The sequence below is a fragment of the Amphimedon queenslandica genome, unplaced genomic scaffold, assembly GCF_000090795.2.
Source record: "Amphimedon queenslandica unplaced genomic scaffold, v1.1 AMPQUscaffold_13401, whole genome shotgun sequence".
Classification (NCBI taxonomy): Eukaryota; Metazoa; Porifera; class Demospongiae; order Haplosclerida; family Niphatidae; genus Amphimedon; species Amphimedon queenslandica.
In genome coordinates, this window is record NW_003546363.1 from 17,496 (window position 1) to 38,521 (window position 21,026).

General features: G+C 37.8%; 7 protein-coding genes across 9 annotated transcripts; 4 read left to right on the plus strand and 3 right to left on the minus strand.

Annotated features, from left to right (window-relative positions):
• The first annotated feature begins 25 nt into the window (after positions 1 to 25).
• Positions 26 to 1,784, plus strand: LOC100639028 (protein AF-9-like). The gene is made up of 3 exons (XM_003386700.3): positions 26 to 181; positions 255 to 432; positions 617 to 1,784. Exons 1-3 carry the CDS (start codon positions 173 to 175, stop codon positions 1,288 to 1,290), a joined length of 861 nt encoding a protein of 286 aa, XP_003386748.1. The 5' UTR covers positions 26 to 172; the 3' UTR covers positions 1,291 to 1,784.
• LOC105312819 (leucine-rich repeat-containing protein 40-like) lies at positions 1,777 to 2,904 on the minus strand. The gene has a single exon (XM_011405749.2). It carries the CDS (start codon positions 2,886 to 2,888, stop codon positions 2,172 to 2,174), a length of 717 nt encoding a protein of 238 aa, XP_011404051.1. The 5' UTR covers positions 2,889 to 2,904; the 3' UTR covers positions 1,777 to 2,171.
• Positions 2,905 to 2,977: 73 nt separating this feature from the next.
• Positions 2,978 to 4,631, minus strand: LOC100637255 (protein ABHD17C-like). Its single transcript, XM_003386686.3, has 2 exons — positions 3,870 to 4,631; positions 2,978 to 3,341 (listed from the first exon to the last, which is right to left on the minus strand). Exons 1-2 carry the CDS (start codon positions 4,553 to 4,555, stop codon positions 3,122 to 3,124), a joined length of 906 nt encoding a protein of 301 aa, XP_003386734.1. The 5' UTR covers positions 4,556 to 4,631; the 3' UTR covers positions 2,978 to 3,121.
• A 60-nt stretch (positions 4,632 to 4,691) lies between these two features.
• On the plus strand, positions 4,692 to 7,210 carry LOC100639154 (von Willebrand factor A domain-containing protein 9-like). The gene is made up of 3 exons (XM_003386701.3): positions 4,692 to 5,734; positions 5,848 to 6,172; positions 6,914 to 7,210. The coding sequence occupies exons 1-3, from the start codon at positions 4,740 to 4,742 to the stop codon at positions 7,103 to 7,105; spliced, it is 1,512 nt and encodes a 503-aa protein (XP_003386749.1). The 5' UTR covers positions 4,692 to 4,739; the 3' UTR covers positions 7,106 to 7,210.
• On the minus strand, positions 7,047 to 12,848 carry LOC109582105 (uncharacterized). Of its 3 annotated transcripts, XM_019996705.1 has the most exons (12): positions 9,617 to 9,770; positions 9,272 to 9,361; positions 9,041 to 9,227; positions 8,825 to 8,988; positions 8,446 to 8,639; positions 8,118 to 8,263; positions 7,922 to 8,067; positions 7,838 to 7,868; positions 7,751 to 7,786; positions 7,539 to 7,696; positions 7,358 to 7,455; positions 7,047 to 7,276 (listed from the first exon to the last, which is right to left on the minus strand). In XM_019996705.1, the coding sequence occupies exons 4-12, from the start codon at positions 8,867 to 8,869 to the stop codon at positions 7,174 to 7,176; spliced, it is 957 nt and encodes a 318-aa protein (XP_019852264.1). In that variant the 5' UTR covers positions 8,870 to 8,988; positions 9,041 to 9,227; positions 9,272 to 9,361; positions 9,617 to 9,770; the 3' UTR covers positions 7,047 to 7,173. The 3 variants fall into 3 exon arrangements, with proteins under 3 accessions (XP_019852264.1, XP_019852262.1, XP_019852261.1); XM_019996703.1 differs by lacking the exons at positions 7,047 to 7,276; positions 7,358 to 7,455; positions 7,539 to 7,696; ... (4 more) ...; positions 8,446 to 8,639; positions 8,825 to 8,988 and adding exons at positions 10,469 to 10,668; positions 10,739 to 10,790; positions 10,851 to 11,360; ... (2 more) ...; positions 12,217 to 12,619; positions 12,773 to 12,848 and having other exon boundaries at positions 9,175 to 9,227; positions 9,617 to 10,215; XM_019996702.1 differs by lacking the exons at positions 7,047 to 7,276; positions 7,358 to 7,455; positions 7,539 to 7,696; ... (4 more) ...; positions 8,446 to 8,639; positions 8,825 to 8,988 and adding exons at positions 10,469 to 10,668; positions 10,739 to 10,790; positions 10,851 to 11,360; ... (1 more) ...; positions 11,850 to 12,132; positions 12,217 to 12,705 and having other exon boundaries at positions 9,175 to 9,227; positions 9,617 to 10,215.
• LOC105312820 (peptidyl-prolyl cis-trans isomerase FKBP8-like) lies at positions 12,802 to 16,135 on the plus strand. Its single transcript, XM_011405750.2, has 10 exons — positions 12,802 to 13,205; positions 13,577 to 13,724; positions 13,793 to 13,880; positions 13,930 to 14,040; positions 14,813 to 14,887; positions 14,947 to 14,980; positions 15,030 to 15,107; positions 15,412 to 15,579; positions 15,630 to 15,806; positions 15,855 to 16,135. Exons 1-10 carry the CDS (start codon positions 12,903 to 12,905, stop codon positions 15,939 to 15,941), a joined length of 1,269 nt encoding a protein of 422 aa, XP_011404052.1. The 5' UTR covers positions 12,802 to 12,902; the 3' UTR covers positions 15,942 to 16,135.
• A 71-nt stretch (positions 16,136 to 16,206) lies between these two features.
• On the plus strand, positions 16,207 to 20,081 carry LOC100639279 (endophilin-A3-like). The gene is made up of 10 exons (XM_019996739.1): positions 16,207 to 16,409; positions 16,570 to 16,638; positions 17,475 to 17,547; positions 17,776 to 17,895; positions 18,021 to 18,082; positions 18,723 to 18,794; positions 18,887 to 18,953; positions 19,007 to 19,107; positions 19,187 to 19,369; positions 19,475 to 20,081. Exons 1-10 carry the CDS (start codon positions 16,365 to 16,367, stop codon positions 19,736 to 19,738), a joined length of 1,056 nt encoding a protein of 351 aa, XP_019852298.1. The 5' UTR covers positions 16,207 to 16,364; the 3' UTR covers positions 19,739 to 20,081.
• Positions 20,082 to 21,026: the final 945 nt, after the last annotated feature.

A 21,026-nucleotide genomic window follows, 5' to 3' on the forward strand; every position in this document is an offset into this window, starting at 1 on the left:
CCGGAGAGATCCGAAGATACACGGCACTACTAGTTTGTAAATGGCGCCTTATTGAGGTTCTTCACGAACTTGTAGTAAAATCCTATTCATTTGGCTCAATAGTCTCCCCAAGGAGGAAAAGTAGTCTCTAAAAAGAATCGAATAGCTCCCAAAAGCTTATAAAAGCTACAATATGTCGCAAGTAAGCCGCCATTTTCTCTCCAGGGAGTCTGCCCCCATGTTTCTAATAATGAGGTGTTATCATCCCTTTACAGGCAATTCAGATTAAATTAGTCCTTGGTCATTCGGCACAATGGAGAAAAAAGCCTACACAGGAGGGATACACACACGACTGGACGATACTAGTTCGTGGGGAGGATGGGCAAGAAATAAGACATTTTGTGGAAAAAGTAATCTTTTTCCTACACGAAAGCTTTGCTAAGCCAAAGAGAGGTGAGTTCTTGTGTTATTTTAGTTAACCGATGCTTAACTCAATATGCATGTCTGCATGTACATATACATGTTACATATATTGTGTCACCTTTCTTAAAAAGTTGCTCATATTAATGGGGTCTATTTGATATTGCTATGCTAACAGAGAAGAGAAAGAAGGTATCATTTATATTTTATTTTTTAGTCATTAAGGAGCCGCCCTATCAAGTCTCAGAGTCTGGCTACGGTAGTTTTAATCTTCCAATTGAGGTCTATTTCCGTAATAAAGATGAGCCAAAGAAAGTTCGTTTCGAGTACGACCTTCTCTTACCGAACCTCAACGACCCTCCCATCAACCAGATACGCAGTGAGTGCCTCACTTTTCAAAACCCGAGCGAAGAATTCAAGAGCAAGCTCCTCAAAGCGGGCGGAGTCATAACTGGAGGCGGTCCTGGAAACAGTTCTATTCCGCCGTCTTCGCAAAAGGTCAAACGCCCGTTGGATGACGGTGACCTCTCGCATAAGAAGCCGTTAAAGATGAAGAAAGTGAAGAAGGGCGGAGACTCGAGTGGGTCTGATACGAGCAGTGACAGCGAAAGCGACGACCAGCCGCCGTCTGCTCCTGTATCGAAATCGACTAAATCGGGTCAGTCCAAGAAATCGTCTCCTAATACATGGGACACGGCCGCTTTGAAGCGACTCCACAAGCATCTAAACTCGTTGCAGGACCCCCAGCGGCTGCAAGAGATAGTCAATATTATTGAGCAAACGGGTCAGTATAATTTGACGCAGTCCACGTTTGATTTCGACTTGTGCAAACTCGACGATCACACGCTTAGCAAGCTCAGTAAATTCATGGATGCAGGTGGAATAAGTTGAAGGAATTAATTTAAAACAGAGATTTGTCTTTCTTCACATCTCTCTCTCTCTCTCTCTTCCTCTTCTCTCATAGAAACCACCAGACTTTGTTTCTTTTAGTATTTTGTTATTCTCCCTCCGTCTCTCTCTTTCTCATTCTTCCTCTCCCTCCATCCCCCCCTCTCTCTCTCCTTTCACATACATTACATACAGTAGGTTGCAGACGACTATAATGCATTTTAAAAGTTTAGAAATCACGTGCTTCTTCTACTATTAAATTTAAAGACGTTTTGTGTGTGCAATGTGTGTGTGTCCTTGTGACTTTTTCCCACAAACAGAAGGGGCAAAATATTTAATAAATTGTGTAACCTCTTGTATGAAATATTGTGGGTGTCTTCTTTTTTTTTCTCTTATTTTCAATGCACATCTTTTACTATTATTGTGTCATTAAGCTAAGGACCCTATACAATTATTATTTAATTATTATTATTTTCCTCTCCCGTTTGCTTTTCACATTTTTCTTTAACATCGTGCAGTGTACAATAAGATAATGCAACGCAGAGAAATTTTGACCGTTTTTTTTTTAATATTAAAATAATGAGATCGCTGCTAGATATACCAAAAATATTTAGGGCGTGGCTCTTTGCAGCTAATAGTAATTAGTTCACACCTCTTATGTGTATCGTTCACACTATGCTGAATGTTTACACTATTGTTTACACCTGAGACCTTATAAGAACTCCACCCAATGACAGAATGTAACATGTTATGCACTCTGTTATAAAAACCAGATATATAAACAAGGACACTTGTCTTTATTATTTTAATTCCTCCAGTATGTACAGGAGTCTTGCATTTCTCGTCATTTCAAAACAAGGCAGTCATTCCAAAACAATCCTGAGTCACAGCATCACGAAATGGAGATCCCTCCAAGGCAATGAGTCATCTTGTCCCTTAATCTCTTTATTCCCGCGTAGATCGAGCTTGTTGATAGTGCAGGAGCTGATTAGCTCCAAGGCAGGTACGGAAGATATCGCATTATCACTCAAATCAAGGGCGGAGAGTTTTTTAAGCTTCAACAGTGAGAGAGGGAAGGAGGCAATAAAATTAGACTGCAAGTGAAGGATCTTTAGCTCAACGAGACTTGCAAATGCAGCCTCTGGTAGAGAAACGAGTCGATTGCTTGCAAATGATAACCAAACAAGAGATAAAAGATGGCCAATCTGAGGAGGGACTTCAGTTAAACTGTTCTCAGCTAGTGACAGCCTCCTCAAGCCCTTCAAACTACACACCTCCATTGGGAAGTCTGTCAAGCCAGCATCTTTGAGCCATAGCTCCTGCAGGCATTGCAAATGAACGAAAGACTCCGGAAGAGAGACAAAGTGATTGCTGCTCAAATTAAGGAAGGTGAGGCTTCTGAGATCCCCAAAGTTAGCAGGAAGGAGAGTCAGGGAATTGTGTTCCAAGGAAAGGTGTCTGAGCTCAGTCAAGCAGGTCAGCTCGACTGGTGGGAAGATTATTTTATTGTCATTGAGTAAAAGGACCTTTAGGTCTTTCTGCGAAGAGATATTTTGTGGAATAAGCCTCAGATCTTGATGACTGACATTTAAGATTTCCATGTGAGTGAGCCACGCCTACATTAAATTTTTAACCCTTGTAGCTTCTAGTATAGCACTATGCATATAGCAGTTATTGCATCAAACCATAATTGTTTTTAAAAGAACATACACATCATTACAAATTACCAACAGAAAGAGAAAGAGAGGAAACAGAAAGAGAAAATTAAAAGATGAGAAAACATGAAGTAATGATTGCTTTATAAAGAATAGAATGCTAGTTATAATAATAAGGGCTAAGAAGAGCGTATATCAACTTGTATAAATTTCCTCAACCTATCGAGATATTGTCCATATAACTCTACATCATTATGACCAGCTCCTTCGACCCATAGTGGCTCCACAGTCCTTGGGGCTCTCTCAAATAAAGCTAGCCCGTGAGTAAAATCAATTACTTCATCGTCAGTCCCATGTATTACTAATACGGGTGAAGTAACACGAGTTATTTTCTCAATGCTATAAAAGGAATGGAGAGAGAGAGAGAGGAGGGGAGAGGGAGGAGGCAAAGAGAAAGACAGATGTCGTAAAAGAGGAATGCAAGACAATAATATAATACGGTACATTGTTTTAGTTACCACACACACGCATTATAGATTATATACACAGTGAGTGATGATGAGTAAATAATTGCAACAAGACACAAAGTGATAGTGTACTATTCTATGTATATATCCAATTCATCAATGACACTCTAAAATGAAGTTTTGTGACGAGATTAATCATACTTGCAACACAAAACAATATTCGATTAGCAGTTACAAAAAAGGCCAAAAATGCATAAATTAGAATTATAGAATGAATGACATACATGCATCATGACATAATGGGGAGTACAACGTAATGGGGAGATTTTAAAAGGCTTGGGGTGTGATTTTAGATAAATAAATGAGATAGTGACAAAACCAAACCAGGCCTAGATCTAATTAATCCATCAAACATTATCACAATTTCTTTAAAATGCGTATTTATATTATGATCGATTACCTTGCAAATGAATCAAAGCACCAAGTGCGCCTCACGTCAGGACATGCAACCCTCATCCCTGACATCAGAGGAGAGTGTAGTACTACTCCCGCGACCTCATGTCTTGTTGCTAGATCAACAGTAGCCGCTGTACCGATACTTTGACCGTAAAGTATGACCTGATCGGGTCTAAGGCCGAAACGAGTTTTCAGTGTCTCCCAAGCTGCTTCAGCATCGGAATAGATATTGGCCTCGGAGGCCTTCCCCGTCGACGCCCCATAACCAGAGTAGTCGTAAGCTAAAATGTTGCAATTTATGCGATTACCAAGTCCAATAAAGAAGCTAGACATTTGACCGAGGTCTACGGCATTGCCGTGGCTAAATAAAATGGTGAATTCAGGGGAGTCTGTTATCTTTACATACATACAAGCAACTCTGTTCCCGCGTCTGGAGCGGGTATAGAATACATCTATGACCTCCAGCTCCGAGCGACTGTACTGCCATTCCGCCTTCTCTGTCAGGTGTAGGGAGCAGTTACTGACTGGCGGGGACGGGGAGGACGAGGAGTTGGAGGAAGAGGGTGAGTCCTCTTCTATGAAAGCGTATGTGGGAGCTGGAGGAAGGAAGGCGAGCTTGGCAGTGATCCTAGAGGGACATGGAGGGCAGCAGAAGAGGTAGCAGAGCTCCGAGAGAGACAGGCCGTTCATTTCTTGGATTTCAGTTGACTAGGCTGTGATCTCGTAGTTCTTTCTCGTTCATTCAATCACTGATATGTGATTGATTTTATCACGTGACCTCACGTGATCCCTACACAACACGCCCAGTTTGAACCAGTCACGTGCAAACACGTGTGTGTACGTGTTCACCTATAAGACCACGCCCATTAACAACATGCCTACCCTTTTGTTGTTAGACAGATCTCTCTCTATGAAGCGTCCAGCGTCCACTGAGCTCCCTCTGTCTCGGCTATCATTAGCCAAAGAAGGTATCAATACTCTCCTATCTTACTTGGAGGCGGTTTTTCCCTCGGAACATGTTGGACTCATCACTTTCTCCTCCAGCCCTCAACTCGTTTGCCCCTTCACACGTGACCTCTCTGAAATACGTGAAGCACTTGACTCGGTCTCAGTCGAGGATCGTACCGACTTTCCTGGAGCCGTCCAGTTCCTCACGGAGTTGATCCCCAAGGAATGGGGCGTGTTCATTCCTATACAGGTCGTACTCGTTAGCGACGGGTTGCTAGGGGGAGGGGCTAGCATCCCGACCGATTCCCCGTACTGTTTCCCTTTCCCGTGTCAGTTTAATGTATTATTTATAGCGACTGAAGATGAATTCAATCAAATTGATGGAACTGTATTGGAATCGTTTGCACGCAGCATTGACGTATCACCGTCTAGCATAATCGTATCAAAAGGCTCTAAACTAACTTCTGAGACTGTAACAGAGTCTTTCCTTTCCTTGGCTAAAGCGGTTTTTTTTCCTTACGACGGGATTTTAAAATGTGGTCACCTGGAGTGTCACTTTACCCTCTCTCCCTCTCCTCGCATGGTTCATACTGCTTCTCCAATATCCACTGATGTGAGGCACAGGTTTAGCAATCCTTATAGTGTCACCGAGTTTCCGTCCGAGATAAAGATATGTGGTTTTGTCGACTTGGGCGTGGTCTCGGCTCCAGCCGTCTACAGCAAACATTTCCTGGTTGATAACGAGTTTTCGAAACAAGACAAACTTGAGCAATTCATGAAGAAACTGATGGTCAAAAAGGGAAAGGAGAAAGAGGAGGAGGAAGAGGAAGAGGAAGAGAATATGAGTGCTAAGCCATCATTCAGAGTATTGCTGCATGGGAGCCTTAAATGTGAAGCTAAAGTAGCCATTGTGCAGTTAAGGTAAGAACAAATTCTAAGATAATTTTGAATGGAATTTCTAAAAATAATATTTAAAATACAATTGAAAGTACATAATAAAATATACTTTAATTGTAATTTCATTTCTGTCTTAGTGAAAATTGGTTTGCCCTATTGTCCTCGGCCTCTGCCTCATCAAAGAAGTCAAACCTCATCCTAACTGTCTTATTTCCTGGTGACAACATACCATGGTTCGGCCAGATGTCCTACCTTGGTTCCAAGGTTCATTCTGGGTCGGATCCTCGTCTCTCGGAATCCGCCAGTAGCAAAAGTGATTTCCCTGTCTCCATTCCTCATTTCATGAGCTATCAAGCTCCTTCTAATCTCTTCTGGGCTAAGGAGCCTGGACTTCAGACTGATTTTGCTAAGCTTGTACGATACAGTCACAAACTACCTGAAAAGGAGGCCTCGCTGATCAAGGTATCTATTTATGAGGTTCTGGATGCTATAATTGAATGAATGAATGAATGAAAAGGTTGTGCTGGTGCTGTGTTCACACTATGCAATCCAATTGAGTGTAGTTCAACTGTAACTCTACCATTATAGTATAAGCACTGCTATATATGACATAACTAGTGATACTGTAGTTCAGGGTTTCCCACAGGATTTTGGCATAGTGCTCATGCAGCTTTTTGTCAGTGGAATTTGCTCAAAAATTGTGCCAAAGACCCTGTTTTATAGTACAGAGTCCCAGGCCAAATTTTGCCAAAAATGGTAAGGAGAGAATTCTCCATTTTTAAAATTTTTTCTCATGCATATATATGTTCTTATGTTGTGTTTCAAGTTTGAAATGATTCTAATCAAAATTGGATTTTTTTACGAATTTTTAAAGTTGTTCCAAGATCGGGCCAAAATCCCTGTACTATAGTACAGGAGCTTTAGTCAAATTTCATCAAAAATGGCTAGGAGAGAAGTCTCCATTTTTATAATTTTTTCTGATGCATATCCATGTTCTTATGTTGTGTTTCAAGTTTGAGCTGATTCCAATCAAAATTAGATTTTTTATGAATTTTTAAAGCTGCTCTAAATGCCATGTACTGTATTGTAGTGCTTGTCAGCTCATGAAGCTCATGCTGTTTAGCTCACTTAGCATACCTTGTGGGAAACCCTGTTGTAGTCATATAGAGGTAGACATATTTTGCTAATTTTTTTCTATTGTAGGAATTGAACAAACTCCGTCAAGTGGTGCTTACCTACAGTTTGCCTCATCTTAGTAATGCTATGTGCAGTGTACTAGCTCAAGAAGAGACCAACACTACCAACCATCAAGCTAAAGCCATCCTTCAATACTGCATACAGTTTCTCAGTACAAATCAAAACCCACACGACAAGCTCTCGCCAATGGCTAAATAAGAAATTTTTAAACTTTAAAGTTAAGAGTTGTTTTAGCTATAGTTTGATGTGAAGTCGGTTCATTTTTTTCATTCTCTTTTCATGACTTCCACTTTGATCCCACAATCTTTGTAGTAATCGTTGAGGTGATCTACATACTCAGGACTGACATTACCAGCTTGTAAGAGATACCTACAAAAAGAGCAAATGATATCTTATTATTACTATAAATAAAAATAATAATAACACATCATTCCTCTTTTTTCATTTTACCATCCACTTGATGCTTGTAACCAAATGTCTCCGGAGTGATCCAACTCTTTTTTATATATATTTTTCACGTGTCCAAATAACACTTGCAACTCCTTTTCCTATAAAAATAATTACAATATTTGCTTGATTAATGTCCAAGCAATGTACAAGGTGTAGAAATGTAGTGTCACAATACACTTGCCTCGTATTTTAGCTGTCCTGCAACTTTGAGTGATTTCAGATCACAAGTGCTCAAGCTTTCGGTGCATTTGAAGTTATACAGTATGTAATGCGGACCGTATTTCCCTTTTTGCAAGTACATCTGTGGCATCTCCCAGGATTTCTTATCAATTGCTTTCACTATAGTATACAGTACAGGGAGAGATACAGTAAAGTGTCATCACAGTGACTAACATTGATCTATTTTCCTCCTTAATTTCGATTTTTTTCCTGTAAATAAACAAAACTGTTTAATTGCTAAAAATATCCTTTCCGACTCACTTAAACTTGGAAGCTGCTTCCGAAAGATTAGCTAAATTAAAAGATAAGGCAGTTATACTGTATCCACACGATATTGATATGTACCAGTATGGCATGGCCTGAGCCAGTCAGTAGAGAAAATAAAACCAACAGTCCAATACATAAGAACAATGTGATTATTACTCCCTTGGATTGTTTGCCATAAATTGGCTCCAAATACCAGAATTCACTTCTCCTTATGTTTGTTATATCTACAATAAAGGCACATGCATATAAAATACACTACATTCTCTCTACATACATCCAATATCTTCATGTATTAGTGGTACATATACTTCATCTACTGTTTCTGGTTTATTGCAAAGCCTGTGTGGGCGATTAGCTGCTACCTTTATCGAGCAGCCTGATGGAGCTCTCACTGTTCCATTAGTCTCTAATAGCCACTTCCTGCATAAAATAACATGATAGGTAGAAAATTTTGTGGCCCAAAAATTTGAAAATATTTAGTAAAATTCCTTTTGCAGATTTTATTTTTCCAAATGTACTTTGGCTTAATAGAAAAGTAAAGATTAAATTCTCAAATTTTACAAAATTAGCAGAAATGGTAGAATATTATATTATTATCATACCTCACAGCAAAAAAATAAAAGCGTCTTCGTTTCAAGAAAGACGAGTAGAAGTTGATTGGTTTTTTGTTCCAAAAAGAAGCAACCTCTATTCTTTTCAATAGCAACAGTAGTGCTTCATGTCCTGCCTCTTCCTCCTCAATTACTAGCATGTTTGGATTCTCACAGTGCACCACAACTTTCAACAAGTTTGAGAGCTACAAAGTAGACAAGAAACAAAAGCTAAATGTCTCCTCTTCTATATTCATGTACTGCATGTAGATAAATGCAGTATATTTTTATGAAAATCAGACTTGTTTGTATTCAACAAAATTTTGCTATTGATCTGCATGTATATAGAAGGTCTTGTAAATAATGACTCTCCCAAGCCCCCTTCTCTTACATATTCTTCTCTTGAAACGGTAAGTATTACTGATATAGCTCTCATGAAGACCAGTACTTGTGGGCCGGTAGTCAAGAGTGTGCTGATTGTTACACCTGATGATTCATTGAGCTGGCTTCTTGGCAAAACAAAAAACTTGAGAGAAGTACCAGGCAAAGGAGTCTCTGGATTTAAATTAAATTGTAAATTAAATGAGCTGTGTAAGAGCTCGCATACTTTTTAATTTACAAGGGTCAGTGAATAGTCCTGCATAACTCTTTATAGCTACCTTAGGGCACTCTAGACTCCTTGGAGGAGACTGTGTAGAGTGTACACTGATATTCAAATGACAGTAATGAGTTTCTTTTTCCTTTGTAGCCACTAGAGTTGCATCAAGCTTAAAAGTGACCCTAACATTTGTTTTCTATACAAAATAAAGCCTAGAGGTAGCTATGTACTGTAACGTACTGCTTCAACCCATTGTGTCTTTACTCCATTAGAAGGTATAACAATAAGACCTCTTGTGCATAGAACTTTAACTGTCACATCAGCACCTCCCTGTATGCAGTTGAAAACAAGCAATACTAACCTCCACTTTTATTTTTGATATTACAAGTATATGCTGTTGTGTTGACTAGAAGGTTTGAGTTTGAAAATTAAACTTAAAAATTTGAAAAAAAAGACAATGGGCTCAGTACTATACAGGTATCAGTAATTGCAACAGTTATATACATGTACATTACTTTGTATTTGACTTGTATACATTTATAGTATATAGTATATACTGATTATACGTGTGCATATTTGATTTACCAATCCATTATTGTTCAGGTATATCGTTAGTGTAGTCTCACGCTGTAAAACATTATTAATGCTCCAAACTTTATTGCAGCTTGAAAAGTCAAGATTAGGTGACTATATGAGACAAAAATTGAACTTCAAAGCAGGTTTTCCCACAGGATTTTTGTCAGTGGATTTTTAAAGTTGCTCAAAAATTTGAAAAAAATATCCCATTGTCAAATTTCATCAAATATGGCAAGGATAGAGTTTTTATTTTGTGGAAAATTTTGTGGAAAACCCAGCTACAGAGCAAAAATAATTAAATAACAATAATAGTAAATTATTTACTAGAAGTTTCACTCCACTGACTGGAACAGTAATGTAGTCAGTAGTGGCGTCTTGGCCCGTGATAATTATGTATCCTCTCCTATTTCTATAATGGTAAATTGCTTTAGGTACAGACTGCAACCAATCCTCAAAGTGATAATTGAGTGGATGTATTACATATCCTAAGTACGAGGTAGACTCCATTTTAGACCTGTTGTATGTCCATCCTGCAAATTCGGGAACACCAAATGGAGGTATCACCGGGAAGCGCTCTGTTGACGTCCATGGGAGACCAGTACATGACCCTATAACAATTATTCATTGACTATTCCCTCCTTTATACACTAATGCACTTCCATGTAACACAACAAATTTTGAGTGACGTCGATTTCGCAATTTTTTTCAAAAAACTATTCATTTTGCATTGTTTTTGCAGGTTTTCATTTTTAAAGAGAAAAGCAAAATTCATACATTTAGACCCCTTTAAAATTTTTGCACCACGTATGGTACATGTAGATGTACAGTGTATCATAATTACACATTAAGATAAGAACTTACCCATTTTTTTCTCACAGAAGTCATTTCCTTCTCTATAGTTCTCATTCTCAAACATCAGTATGCCGCCGCAGTTCTTGTGTAGCTGGGATCTTGGGACAAATATCCCCTCATCCAGTGCCAGTACCATCCAATTTTGTTGACTAAATGGACGTAGGAGTACAACATATTTGCTCAGTGCATCATACAAGAACTTTGGTATCCTAAACAGAATGAGCAATCACAATGTTAGTCTATACTGTACATAATGTATGCATGCATTATTTCCTGTACAATTTAACATTAAAACCAGATCCAACTCCAAACGATGCAAGTGCAGTAATATCTGAGGAGAGATACATTGTACAAGTACATGTGCTTATAATGTACATTGTAAGCCTTATACCTTTAGACTGTAAGTATATTTTGGTTTTCCTGTATGTATACCATCTCTCAGGAGCATCTATATCAGGCTCTATTAATCTATAATGAGTTCCAAGCTCATATGTATGGACCGTTAGTCCTCTTTTCATTGTGGGCCTTGTGCGAATAGAATCAGCATCACACTCCCTGGAATAAAACGCCGGTACATTATAATTCCGCTCAAAAAACCTAAAATTTGCATTAGGGCCGTACGGGTCCGACTTCAACCTCCAGATCCCTCCCTCTCTTGAGTAGAATGCATAGTTGTTTCCTGAAAATGGGACGGCAATAAAGAGGAGGAAACTTGTTTGTGCAGCTCTTAATGTGTAGATCCCATTCTGGATGTCAAGGTTCAGGAGGTCTTGATAGTTTGGTTCAGGTAGGTGAGAGGTAAACCCACGCCGCTGGACAGGTAGGACTGCTCGAGTATGATACACACGCTCGTATACTTCGTGAATGATCTTAGTCTTGGTTGGTATTCTGTGATAACCATCTTAAGCAGGACTAATTATATTAATTAAATAAAGTGATACTTACCATTTCTATTTATTCTTATTACCTGGCCGGCTGGGATGCCAATGCTCACGTTAATTCCATTGTAGACTCCCTTGATTCTTTCTGGTAGTTGTATACTCATATCGCCAGCTCCAAAGGCTTTAAGAGTCAATCGAAGCTATTGTGATGAATGAGTATTAGTAACAGCAGTAAGTATGCAAATAATATTATCATAAAATAGTACAAAAATAGTACAAATGTCTATTTATAGAATCCATATTGATACCCTTGTGCCAATGCTATGTAAAAAGTTTGAGTTGCTTCTGACAAAAATTTGACTACTTAAAAATTTAAAAAAACCATGGACTATATAAAGCCCAGAGTTTTTTTTGAAGAATCACCCCAAATTTTTATTACATTTCCTGATACATATTGATGCCCTTATGCCAAATTCTGTTATGATCGCATGTATAATTTGAGTCCTCACTTCATCATTATTTGAAAGAGAGTGTGCCTGAGGATCAGATGCAACTGAGATAGATATTTGTGAATGAACATGATCTTCATAATAAGGATCTGGCAACGGCCTCCTATATCTCTCATAACAGTGAGGAGTTTGCCGAACTTGCCTTGGAGTTTTACCAGCAGCTAGTGCAGGGTCAATGTAATACTCACCAAATATTGATAAAGGGACAAAAGTCGTCATTACTCCATGGAGCAAGTATGACTCCACATAAAGCTGCTCCCCGTCAATAACAAGATAAAGTTTACTGAAAAAAAAGAAGTTCGTACAAACTATTTTCTCTCACTCTTTGTCTTAATGTCTTCTCTTTTTTAAATTAATGTGCTTTTACCTTAGCATTTTAATCTCGTCTTGAGTCAACTGAAAGACATATTTCCTCCACAGGTATGAATCTCCGGTATAACTCACTGAAATAGGTCCACCAACTTTCTGCATCTTTGACAAACTAGGAGTGAGGTATGCATCCTTAGTTACAGTCGGTTTAAATTCATTATTCTCATAGTACTGTGTGTCAGGGGCGTATACCACAGGTCTTGAGAACTGGACCTTGAAAGTTAGCTTTCCCTCAGAGTCAGGTTTAAGGAGTGAAAGAGGTGGAGGATGTACTCCAACCACATCAACACAGTACGGGTAACTGTCTCCGGGAAAACGTGGTCTTGGGTAACCAAGCTTTATACGGTTTAAGCACATCTGCTGTAAGGGTGTTTCACCCTCAAGACAGTATTCATTATTGTCTACAGGAAGAAGAAGGTTTAAAATGATGAAAGCTAGCAACATTTTCAGCAAAAATAACTATTTTACAGCACAGCTGCAACACCAATGAGCCCGCCCACGCGAACAGTTTAATACCGTATTGTTTCTAATAAGTGGTAGTATGTAGTATTTACGATTTTACTATTCTTTTTCTAGCGTCCATTGCCTGTCATCTTTGTAGCTCGTCCTTGGCTGTGTCTGGTACACTTGAGCTTTACACGTTTATTTCACGAATACAGGTAGTGCTAATAGTCCGACTTGGAAATGGCAGACATTATTCCTTCGCCGGCTGTCACTGGAGAAGAAGAAACAGACCAGAAGACTGGTCTAGACCAGAATACGTTTTTCAACGAGGGTGTGCAGCAAGCCCCGCCTCCCGTCTCCTCTGGGACTGAGTCATACCCACCTAAAGCTAATCATGTTATTCAGAGCATTGGGGAAGAAGATGGAGTGGAGCCTAATGCTGCCCTGAAACCTCTTGCTGCTAGTGTAGATGAAACCGACCATACCGATGATGATAAAAGCAACTGGATTGATGTCCTTGGGAACGGATTTTTATTAAAGAAAGTATGTGTATATATATTACGTTGATATAATACATATTATTATTATTATTATTTAAGCATTTTTTGCTATTAATTTTTTAGTCATAAGTCAAAATTTTAACGGATCACCTTTAAAAAATTTTGTAGCTCAAATGAAATTAAAATTTTTTTTGACCATGAGGACTTCACCATGCATAGTCTATAGCCATTATGCATAATACAGTTCATACGCATATGCTAAATAAGTTTAGGTACTTCTTAGTACTTGAATGGCTGCTGTTTTGTCATTTGAAACCTTTGAAACGGGTAGGGGTATTAATTTTCCAATTAGGTTGATTCATTTTTTTACAATTAAATTAATATTATTGTGTAATTATTTGAAATAATCTATAGATATTAAAGCCAGGAGATGGAGTATCCTCTAGGCCCTCTCCACTATCTGAAGTAACAATGAGAGTACTGGGATCGCTCCCGAATGGAACTGTAATAGATAAACACAACTCTCTACGTTTTATAGTCAGCGATGGAGATGTAGTACAAGGTAGGCTTTTGTACATGTGCATATCTCTTTAACCAGCCTCCTTTCTCTCTTACCTCTCTCTCCCACAGCTGTAGATATTGTTGCTAGTTTAATGCAGCGAGGAGAGATCTGCTGTGTCAAGGCAAATCCTAAATATGCTTACGGATCACAAGGACGGTAAGAGATGAATGATAGCCGAGAGTGATTGTGTTATTAATATTATTAGGTCGCCTAATGTACCTCCGGAGTCTCCAGTGATGTACGAGCTAGAATTATTAGAAGTATTGCCGCCCCTTGATCTAGAGTCTATATCTGAATCAAGCCTCATCCAATATTTGTGAGTTATAAGTAATGTAATCCCGCAAAGCATTCTAAGTGAGCTAAATAGCATGAGCTTCATGAGCTGACAAGCACTACAATACAGTACGTGGCATTTGGAGCAACTTTTAAAATTCGTTAAAAATCTGATTTTGGTCGGAATCAGGTCAAACTTGCTACACAACATAAGAACATGTATATGTATCAGAAAAAATTATAAAAATGGAGAATTCTCTCCTAGTCATTTTTGGCCAAATTTGGCCAAAGTCCCTGTACTATAGTACAGGGACTTTGGTCCGATTTTGGAGCAACTTTAAAAAATCGTAAAAAATTCGATTTTGACCAGAATCAACTCAAACTTGCTAAGCAACATAAAAACATGTATATGTATCAAAAAAATTTATAAAAATAAAAAATTCTCTCCTAGTCATTTTTGGTAAAATTTGGCCAAAGTCCCTGTACTATAGTACAGGGACTTTGGTCCGATTTTTGAACAACTTTTAAAATTTGTAGAAAATTCAATTTTTGTCGGAACCAGCTCAAACTTGCTACACAACATAAGAATATGTATATGTGCCAGAAAAAATTATAAAAATGGAAAAATTTCTTCTTTTTATTTTTGACGAAATTTGGCCAAAGCTGCTGTACTATAGTACTTGGTCTTTGGCTGACAATCCACTGGCAATAACTTGTGTGAAGCACTTTATCGTTTTAATTAGTTCATGAATTTATGTTGCTGCAAAATTTTAATAACGATTATTGTGCATTTACTGTTTTATTTGTTACCATAGAAACAAGAAACGTGGGCGTGGCAATGATTTATTTCAGCGTAAAGAGTATTCACAAGCAGTGGTGTCCTATGGAAGGTAACTGATGACACGAAAGTATGAAATTAAAATTCACTCCCTCTCTCTTTCTCTTTTAGGGCGGTAAAAACCATACGTGATTTCAGACGGCTGGTAAGTCAGGTGATATTTGATACTCTAATTAATGTCTCACTTTTAATAGAGAAGAGATGAGTCTTCAGATGAAATCAATGACCTTTGGATTAGGTGCTTAAACAATTTAGCAGCTGCTCAATTGAAAGTAAGTGAAAGTGTTTTTATGAATAGAGCATGAAAGCAAATGTACAATTGTACATACTCATAGTTCTGCCTATGGTGGTCGGGGGTGGTTGGGACAATCACCTTAACCAGTTTATCACTTAGACCAACCATGCAATTAATACTAATAACCATACATAAAGCATGATATTGTAGTCTATTAGTATGGTGCATATAAGTTTAAAAGGAACAATTATTAGTCTCCAACCACCTCTTATTTTTTAGGCAGAGCCCTGATACTGTATTAATAATTATTATTACATATCTGTGGTTCCCCCTTCCTGTAGGTAGAGCAGTATCATGAAGCTTTGGATTCAGCTAGAGAGGTCCTAAAATGTGACCCTGACAACGTGAAAGCGCTATACAGGTGCGGCAAGGTTCTGCTTCTTATCGATGAAATTGATGAGTCAGTTCAGTTACTGCAAAGAGCCTGTGAGCTTAGCCCTGATGAAAAGGTACACGCTTAATAAAAATTGTACATAATATAAATTGTATACATTTGTAGGCTATAAGTTCTGAGCTCCAGAAAGCAGTACGGAAGCAAAACCAGAATAAGAAATCAGAAAAGGAGCTCTATCAGAGAATGATAAACCCTAATGTTAATAAATCACCAAAAAAATCACAGCCACAATCTTCAAAGACATCGGATTCTAATAATAATAATAATTCATCTAGTTCATGGGTGAGTCGTGGAGAGTATAATATTTATGATTATACTGTATCATTATAGGGATGGAAGGGGATTATCATAGGAGCAGGAATAGCTGCTTTAGTCGCCGTAGGAGCTGTTGCATTATATAATAAATACAGAAAATAACCAATTTAAATATTAGCGTTATTATTATTATTATTGTTATTATTATTATTAATCTTACTGACAATTACTTTCACACAATTACAATGTATTGTTGGCATCTTTATTTCGACAGAATTTATTGTTATTATTATTATTATTATTATTATTATTACATGTATGTGTTGCTTGTTAAAACTTCAAACTTGAAACCTAAATTCTAAAAAATAAAAAGTATACTGGGTGTGGCCTGTCTTTATATTATTAGGGCGTGTCTGCAAGATCACGTGATCCTATATGCAGCAAAGCAACGCACTAGCGAAATAGTGTAAAAGTTTTGTTTTGTGGAAAGGAAATATTCACTGTTGGTCGTTGCTTTAAAGCCTAAAGGGAGCTTTAGTAGCTGCAGGAGGGACCGCATTTATTGATAAATACTACACTCTAAAGATGTCGCTAACAGGACTAAAGAAACAATACAACAAAGTGTCTCAGGTAGAGTGGAGAGAGAGGGAGGAAGAAAAAGAGAGCACCTTTCTTTGTTTGCTACTGATTTTGCTACTGATAAACTTGGAATGCATTCGATAGTTTGTGTAATGATTTGTTCATGATTCTCTGTCTCTTCTCCTTGATTTCTTTGTTATTTATTTTACAGTTTATGATTGAGAAAACTGGCAAGGATGAAGGGACACCATTGGACGATGACTACAGAGATTTGGAGAGGGTAAGAATACTAATTATGCACAAAATTGCACATGCACTCTTAGTAATAGAAGTCGTAATAATATTTGAGTAATGATACACATTTTGTAGATCTTGCTTCTAAAGGTTACACAACATACATGTAGCTGTAAATTTTAGTTGCCAATTTGTATACACACACACACACACACACACACACACCTTTTATCAAGCCTTGCCTCCATCAGTAAAAATGTGAACTGGAACCAGTTAATCATGTGCTTATTAGAAGAGTTGTGTACATACATACATGTACACTCATGTGATGCTAGCTCATTCTCTGTACCAGTAATTATTGAGGTCACAGCTCAATACACTATAATACTATTGTACCTACATTGATTGTCATTGGTAGACTATATCTACTGATGATGTCATTATTGATATTAGTTTTTACTTGTATTATGGGTACATATACTTGTATGTCAGTGGGTACATATACTTGTATACTGTGTATTGAGACGTGGTTGTCTTATTGGCAGATATTTGCATTCCCCCCACACACTATTTTTATTCAAAGAGGAAGTACTTGAGCTTGCTTCTCTCTTTCTCTCCTCTCTCTCTCTCTCTTCACGTCTGTGTGTTTTTTTTCTTTCTGGCTCTTGTTTTGAAACAGATCCATAAATACATACACCCACGCCATCACTCTGGTGCTAAATTGTCTACTTTTTCTTGTATAATGTACATTTATCATATTTTTACTGCGTGTACATGTACACACTCCTCGTGTTAAAGTGTAAAACTAACTAACCTTTACTTCCATGTAATGCATCTTGTTGCTAGTCTTGTTTTTATTTTTATTGTTATTTGTTATTTCAGCAAACGGACTCCACTGTTACCGCCATTGATGGTCTTTTATCAAAAACTAAAGAATTCCTCCAGCCTAATCCAAGTTAGTACACATTAGCCATTATACGTGTACAGTGTATATATTAGTTGTTTCTGCATCAGTTTTCTTCCTTTTCCTCTAATACATGTGTATTACATGTACTTTTATTTTCTACATAGTACATTTGTACACAATGGTATATTTATCTCTCTCTTTCTCTTTTCTTTCCTCTTGCTTCTCTCTTTCGTGTTCTCTCCTTTCTTTTCCTTCCTCCTCTCTCTCTCTCCTTAGCTGCTAGATTAAGGATGGCAGTCACTAGTAAAGGTAAATCCGGTTACCCTCAACCGGAAGGAGCTTTAGGTGATGTTATGCTCAAAGGAGGAACAGAATTAGGAGATGACTCTAGCTTTGGTATGTACTACAGCATCTTTTGATCAATCACCCTCCACTTTCTATAGGAGCTTACATTGTGTACAGTCCTTTTATAACTGATACTTTGTATATTATCATTATTATTATTATTTTCTCTTTCACAGGGTTAGCATTATGCGATGCAGGGGAAGCCATGAAGCAGCTTGCTGATATCAAAGATGCTCTGGTAAGCACATGCAGTGTACTCTATTCCTTCTTGTGTACAAATATGGTAATTCTATCAATATCAATATTCACTCATGCCATTGTGGGCTAACACTCATGAATGTATTATATGTGATACATGAATGATATGAAACTGCTGCTCTGTCTATTGACTATAAATATAATGATAGTCCTCCAATGTGAGGTACACGTACATGTACATGTACATGGCATACTTTGATACGTGTACATGTACATGTACATGCGTATATGCATGTTCATGTGAGTGCGTGTGGAGTTTAGTGTTGGGGAAAGTGGTGTAACTATGCATGTTAGCTGATCTTGTTTATGCTCAATTCCTCTGAGTATGAACAACTGAGCATCGTGTCTCAAACCAGAAATGCTTCTAATTAGATGTTGCTAGTAAACAGTAATGATGTTTTATGCACATTTTAATGTACAAAAATACGCTGTAGTAGGTATACTGTAGTATTCAAGCTGCTACATGTACATCTTTCAAGTCATCATCATGTTTAATTGAGCAAGCACATGCTATTCATGCTATTCGTAATATGAGTGGCTATATAGTCTACCTGATGTAATCCCCTAATGTACTGTTGCTTATGTTTTGGTTCCATAGTTTATTCTTTATCATTGTACAGGATTTGAATTCAAAGGCTAATTTCTTGGACCCATTGAATACCCTACTCCAGAAAGACATTAAGGAGATCATGGTAATAATATTAGATTTATAATGTGCATGTACATGTACATATGTACTCTCATTTCGTCTCTGTAATTCACCCTTTCTTTCTTTCTTTTTTAGCATCATCGTAAGAAACTGTCTGGTCGACGTCTCGACTATGATGCTAAGAGGAGGAGGCAAGCTAAAGGTATGTGCTGCTTATTTTGATGACATGGCAATGGATCATGTGATATGTTATAGGGTCCAATATCACTGATGACGAGATTGGCCTCGCACTTGAGAAATTTGAAGAGTCCAAACAGCTAGCAGAGGAAGGGATGACCAACCTCCTTGAATCTGATGTAAGGAGAGAGAGAAAGAGAGGGAGAGAGAGAGAGAGGGGGGAGTGAACATAGACTAACATTCCTTCTCTAATTGTAGGTTGAACAAGTCACTCAGTTGGATTCATTTGTTGAGTCACTTATTGACTACCACAGACAGTGCTGTGAGGTCCTGGAGGGTCTCCACTCCTCCCTCTCCAGCCGCATCTCTCAGGCTTCATCCCGTCCTGCCCGTCAGCATAAACCAAAACCCATCCAACGCCAGCCAACATCCAGTTACAAGGTACATGTACATACAAGTACATACTGTAGTTACTTGACAAAGTACATGTAAATGTATTATAACTCTGTTATTTTCTCTCTTCTTCCTCCTCTCTCTTTCTCTCAGGGTGGTTCATCATCAGATGAAGCTGCTACTAACAGCATGCCTCCAGCATATTCTGCCCCCAAGCCATCAAAGAAGGCCAGCAGCAAGCCAATGTGCCGGGCTCTTTACGACTTTGAGCCAGAGAATGAAGGAGAGCTTGGTTTCAACGAGGGAGACGAGATCACCCTCGTCACTGAGATAGATGAGAATTGGTTGGAAGGTGAACTGGGCGGGACCGTTGGGTTCTTCCCGAAGAATTACGTTGAGATAGTCGTACCTCTGTAAAAACCCAACTCATCAGAACATGTATGCATACTTATTGCTGTATGTGATTTCCTTGGGTGCCTGTGTTTTACAAGGCACACAAGCTCTTAGTCCTCTTAATTTGCTATGCTGTAATTATTATTATTGTATTTTGATTATTACTATTATTATTATTATTATTATTATTATTATTATTATTGTTATTATTATTGTTATTATTATTATTATTATTATTATACTTGATCTCATATGCCAACACACTGAACTGCGTTTCTACTTACTACAGTGCAGGACACTAGCTAATTATGATTTTTATGTCTTTTTTTTTTCATTAATAAGAATTATTAAAATCCTCTTCTCTCAAGAATAGTTTTTAGCTTTGGTGCTCTTATGATGTACCATGTACAGTAGCTGAGCTGCCATGTGCTTCATTATGGCTGTGGACTTTTGAATAAGAACAACCAAACTGCTTCTACAACTAGTACATGTAGTAAAAAGAGTGACATTAAAATGGTCATAACTCAAAAAGTTTTAGTCGGAATCAGCTCAAACTTTCTACACAGCATAAGGACATCAATATGCATCACAAAATGTAATAAAAATTGGGGGTGATTTTTTGGCCGTTTTTCGGAAAAAAGCATGGGCTATAGTACAGGGAATTTTTCAGAAACTGGCCTATTTTTTAAAATGGCCATAACTCAAAACTTTTAGTCAGAATCACCTCAAACTTTCTATATAGCATAAGGACATCAATATGTATCAGAAAATGTAATAAAAATTGGGGATTTTTTTGGCCATTTTTCGGTAAAAAGCATGGGCTATAGTACAGGGAATTTTTCAGAAACTGGCCTATTTTTTAAAATGGCCGTAACTCAAAAAGTTTTAGTCGGAATCACCTCAAACTTTCTACACAGCATAAGAGCATCAATATGCATCAGAAAATGTAATAAAAATTGGGGGTGATTTTTTGGCCATTTTTCGGAAAAAAGCATGGGCTATAGTACAGTGAACTTTTCAGAAAATGGCTCGTTTTTTAAATGGCCACAACTTAAAAAGTTTTAGTCGGAATCACTTCAAACTTTCTACACAGCATAAGGACATCAATATGCATCAGAAAATGTAATAAAAATTGGGGGTGATTTTTTGGCCGGTTTTTTTGGAAAAAAGCATGGGCTAGTACAGGGAATCTTTCAGAAAATGGCTCATTTTTTCAAATGGCCATAACTTGAAAAGTTTTAGTCGGAATCACCTTAAACTTTTTATACAAAATAAGGACATCATTATGCATTGGAAAATGTAATAAAAATTG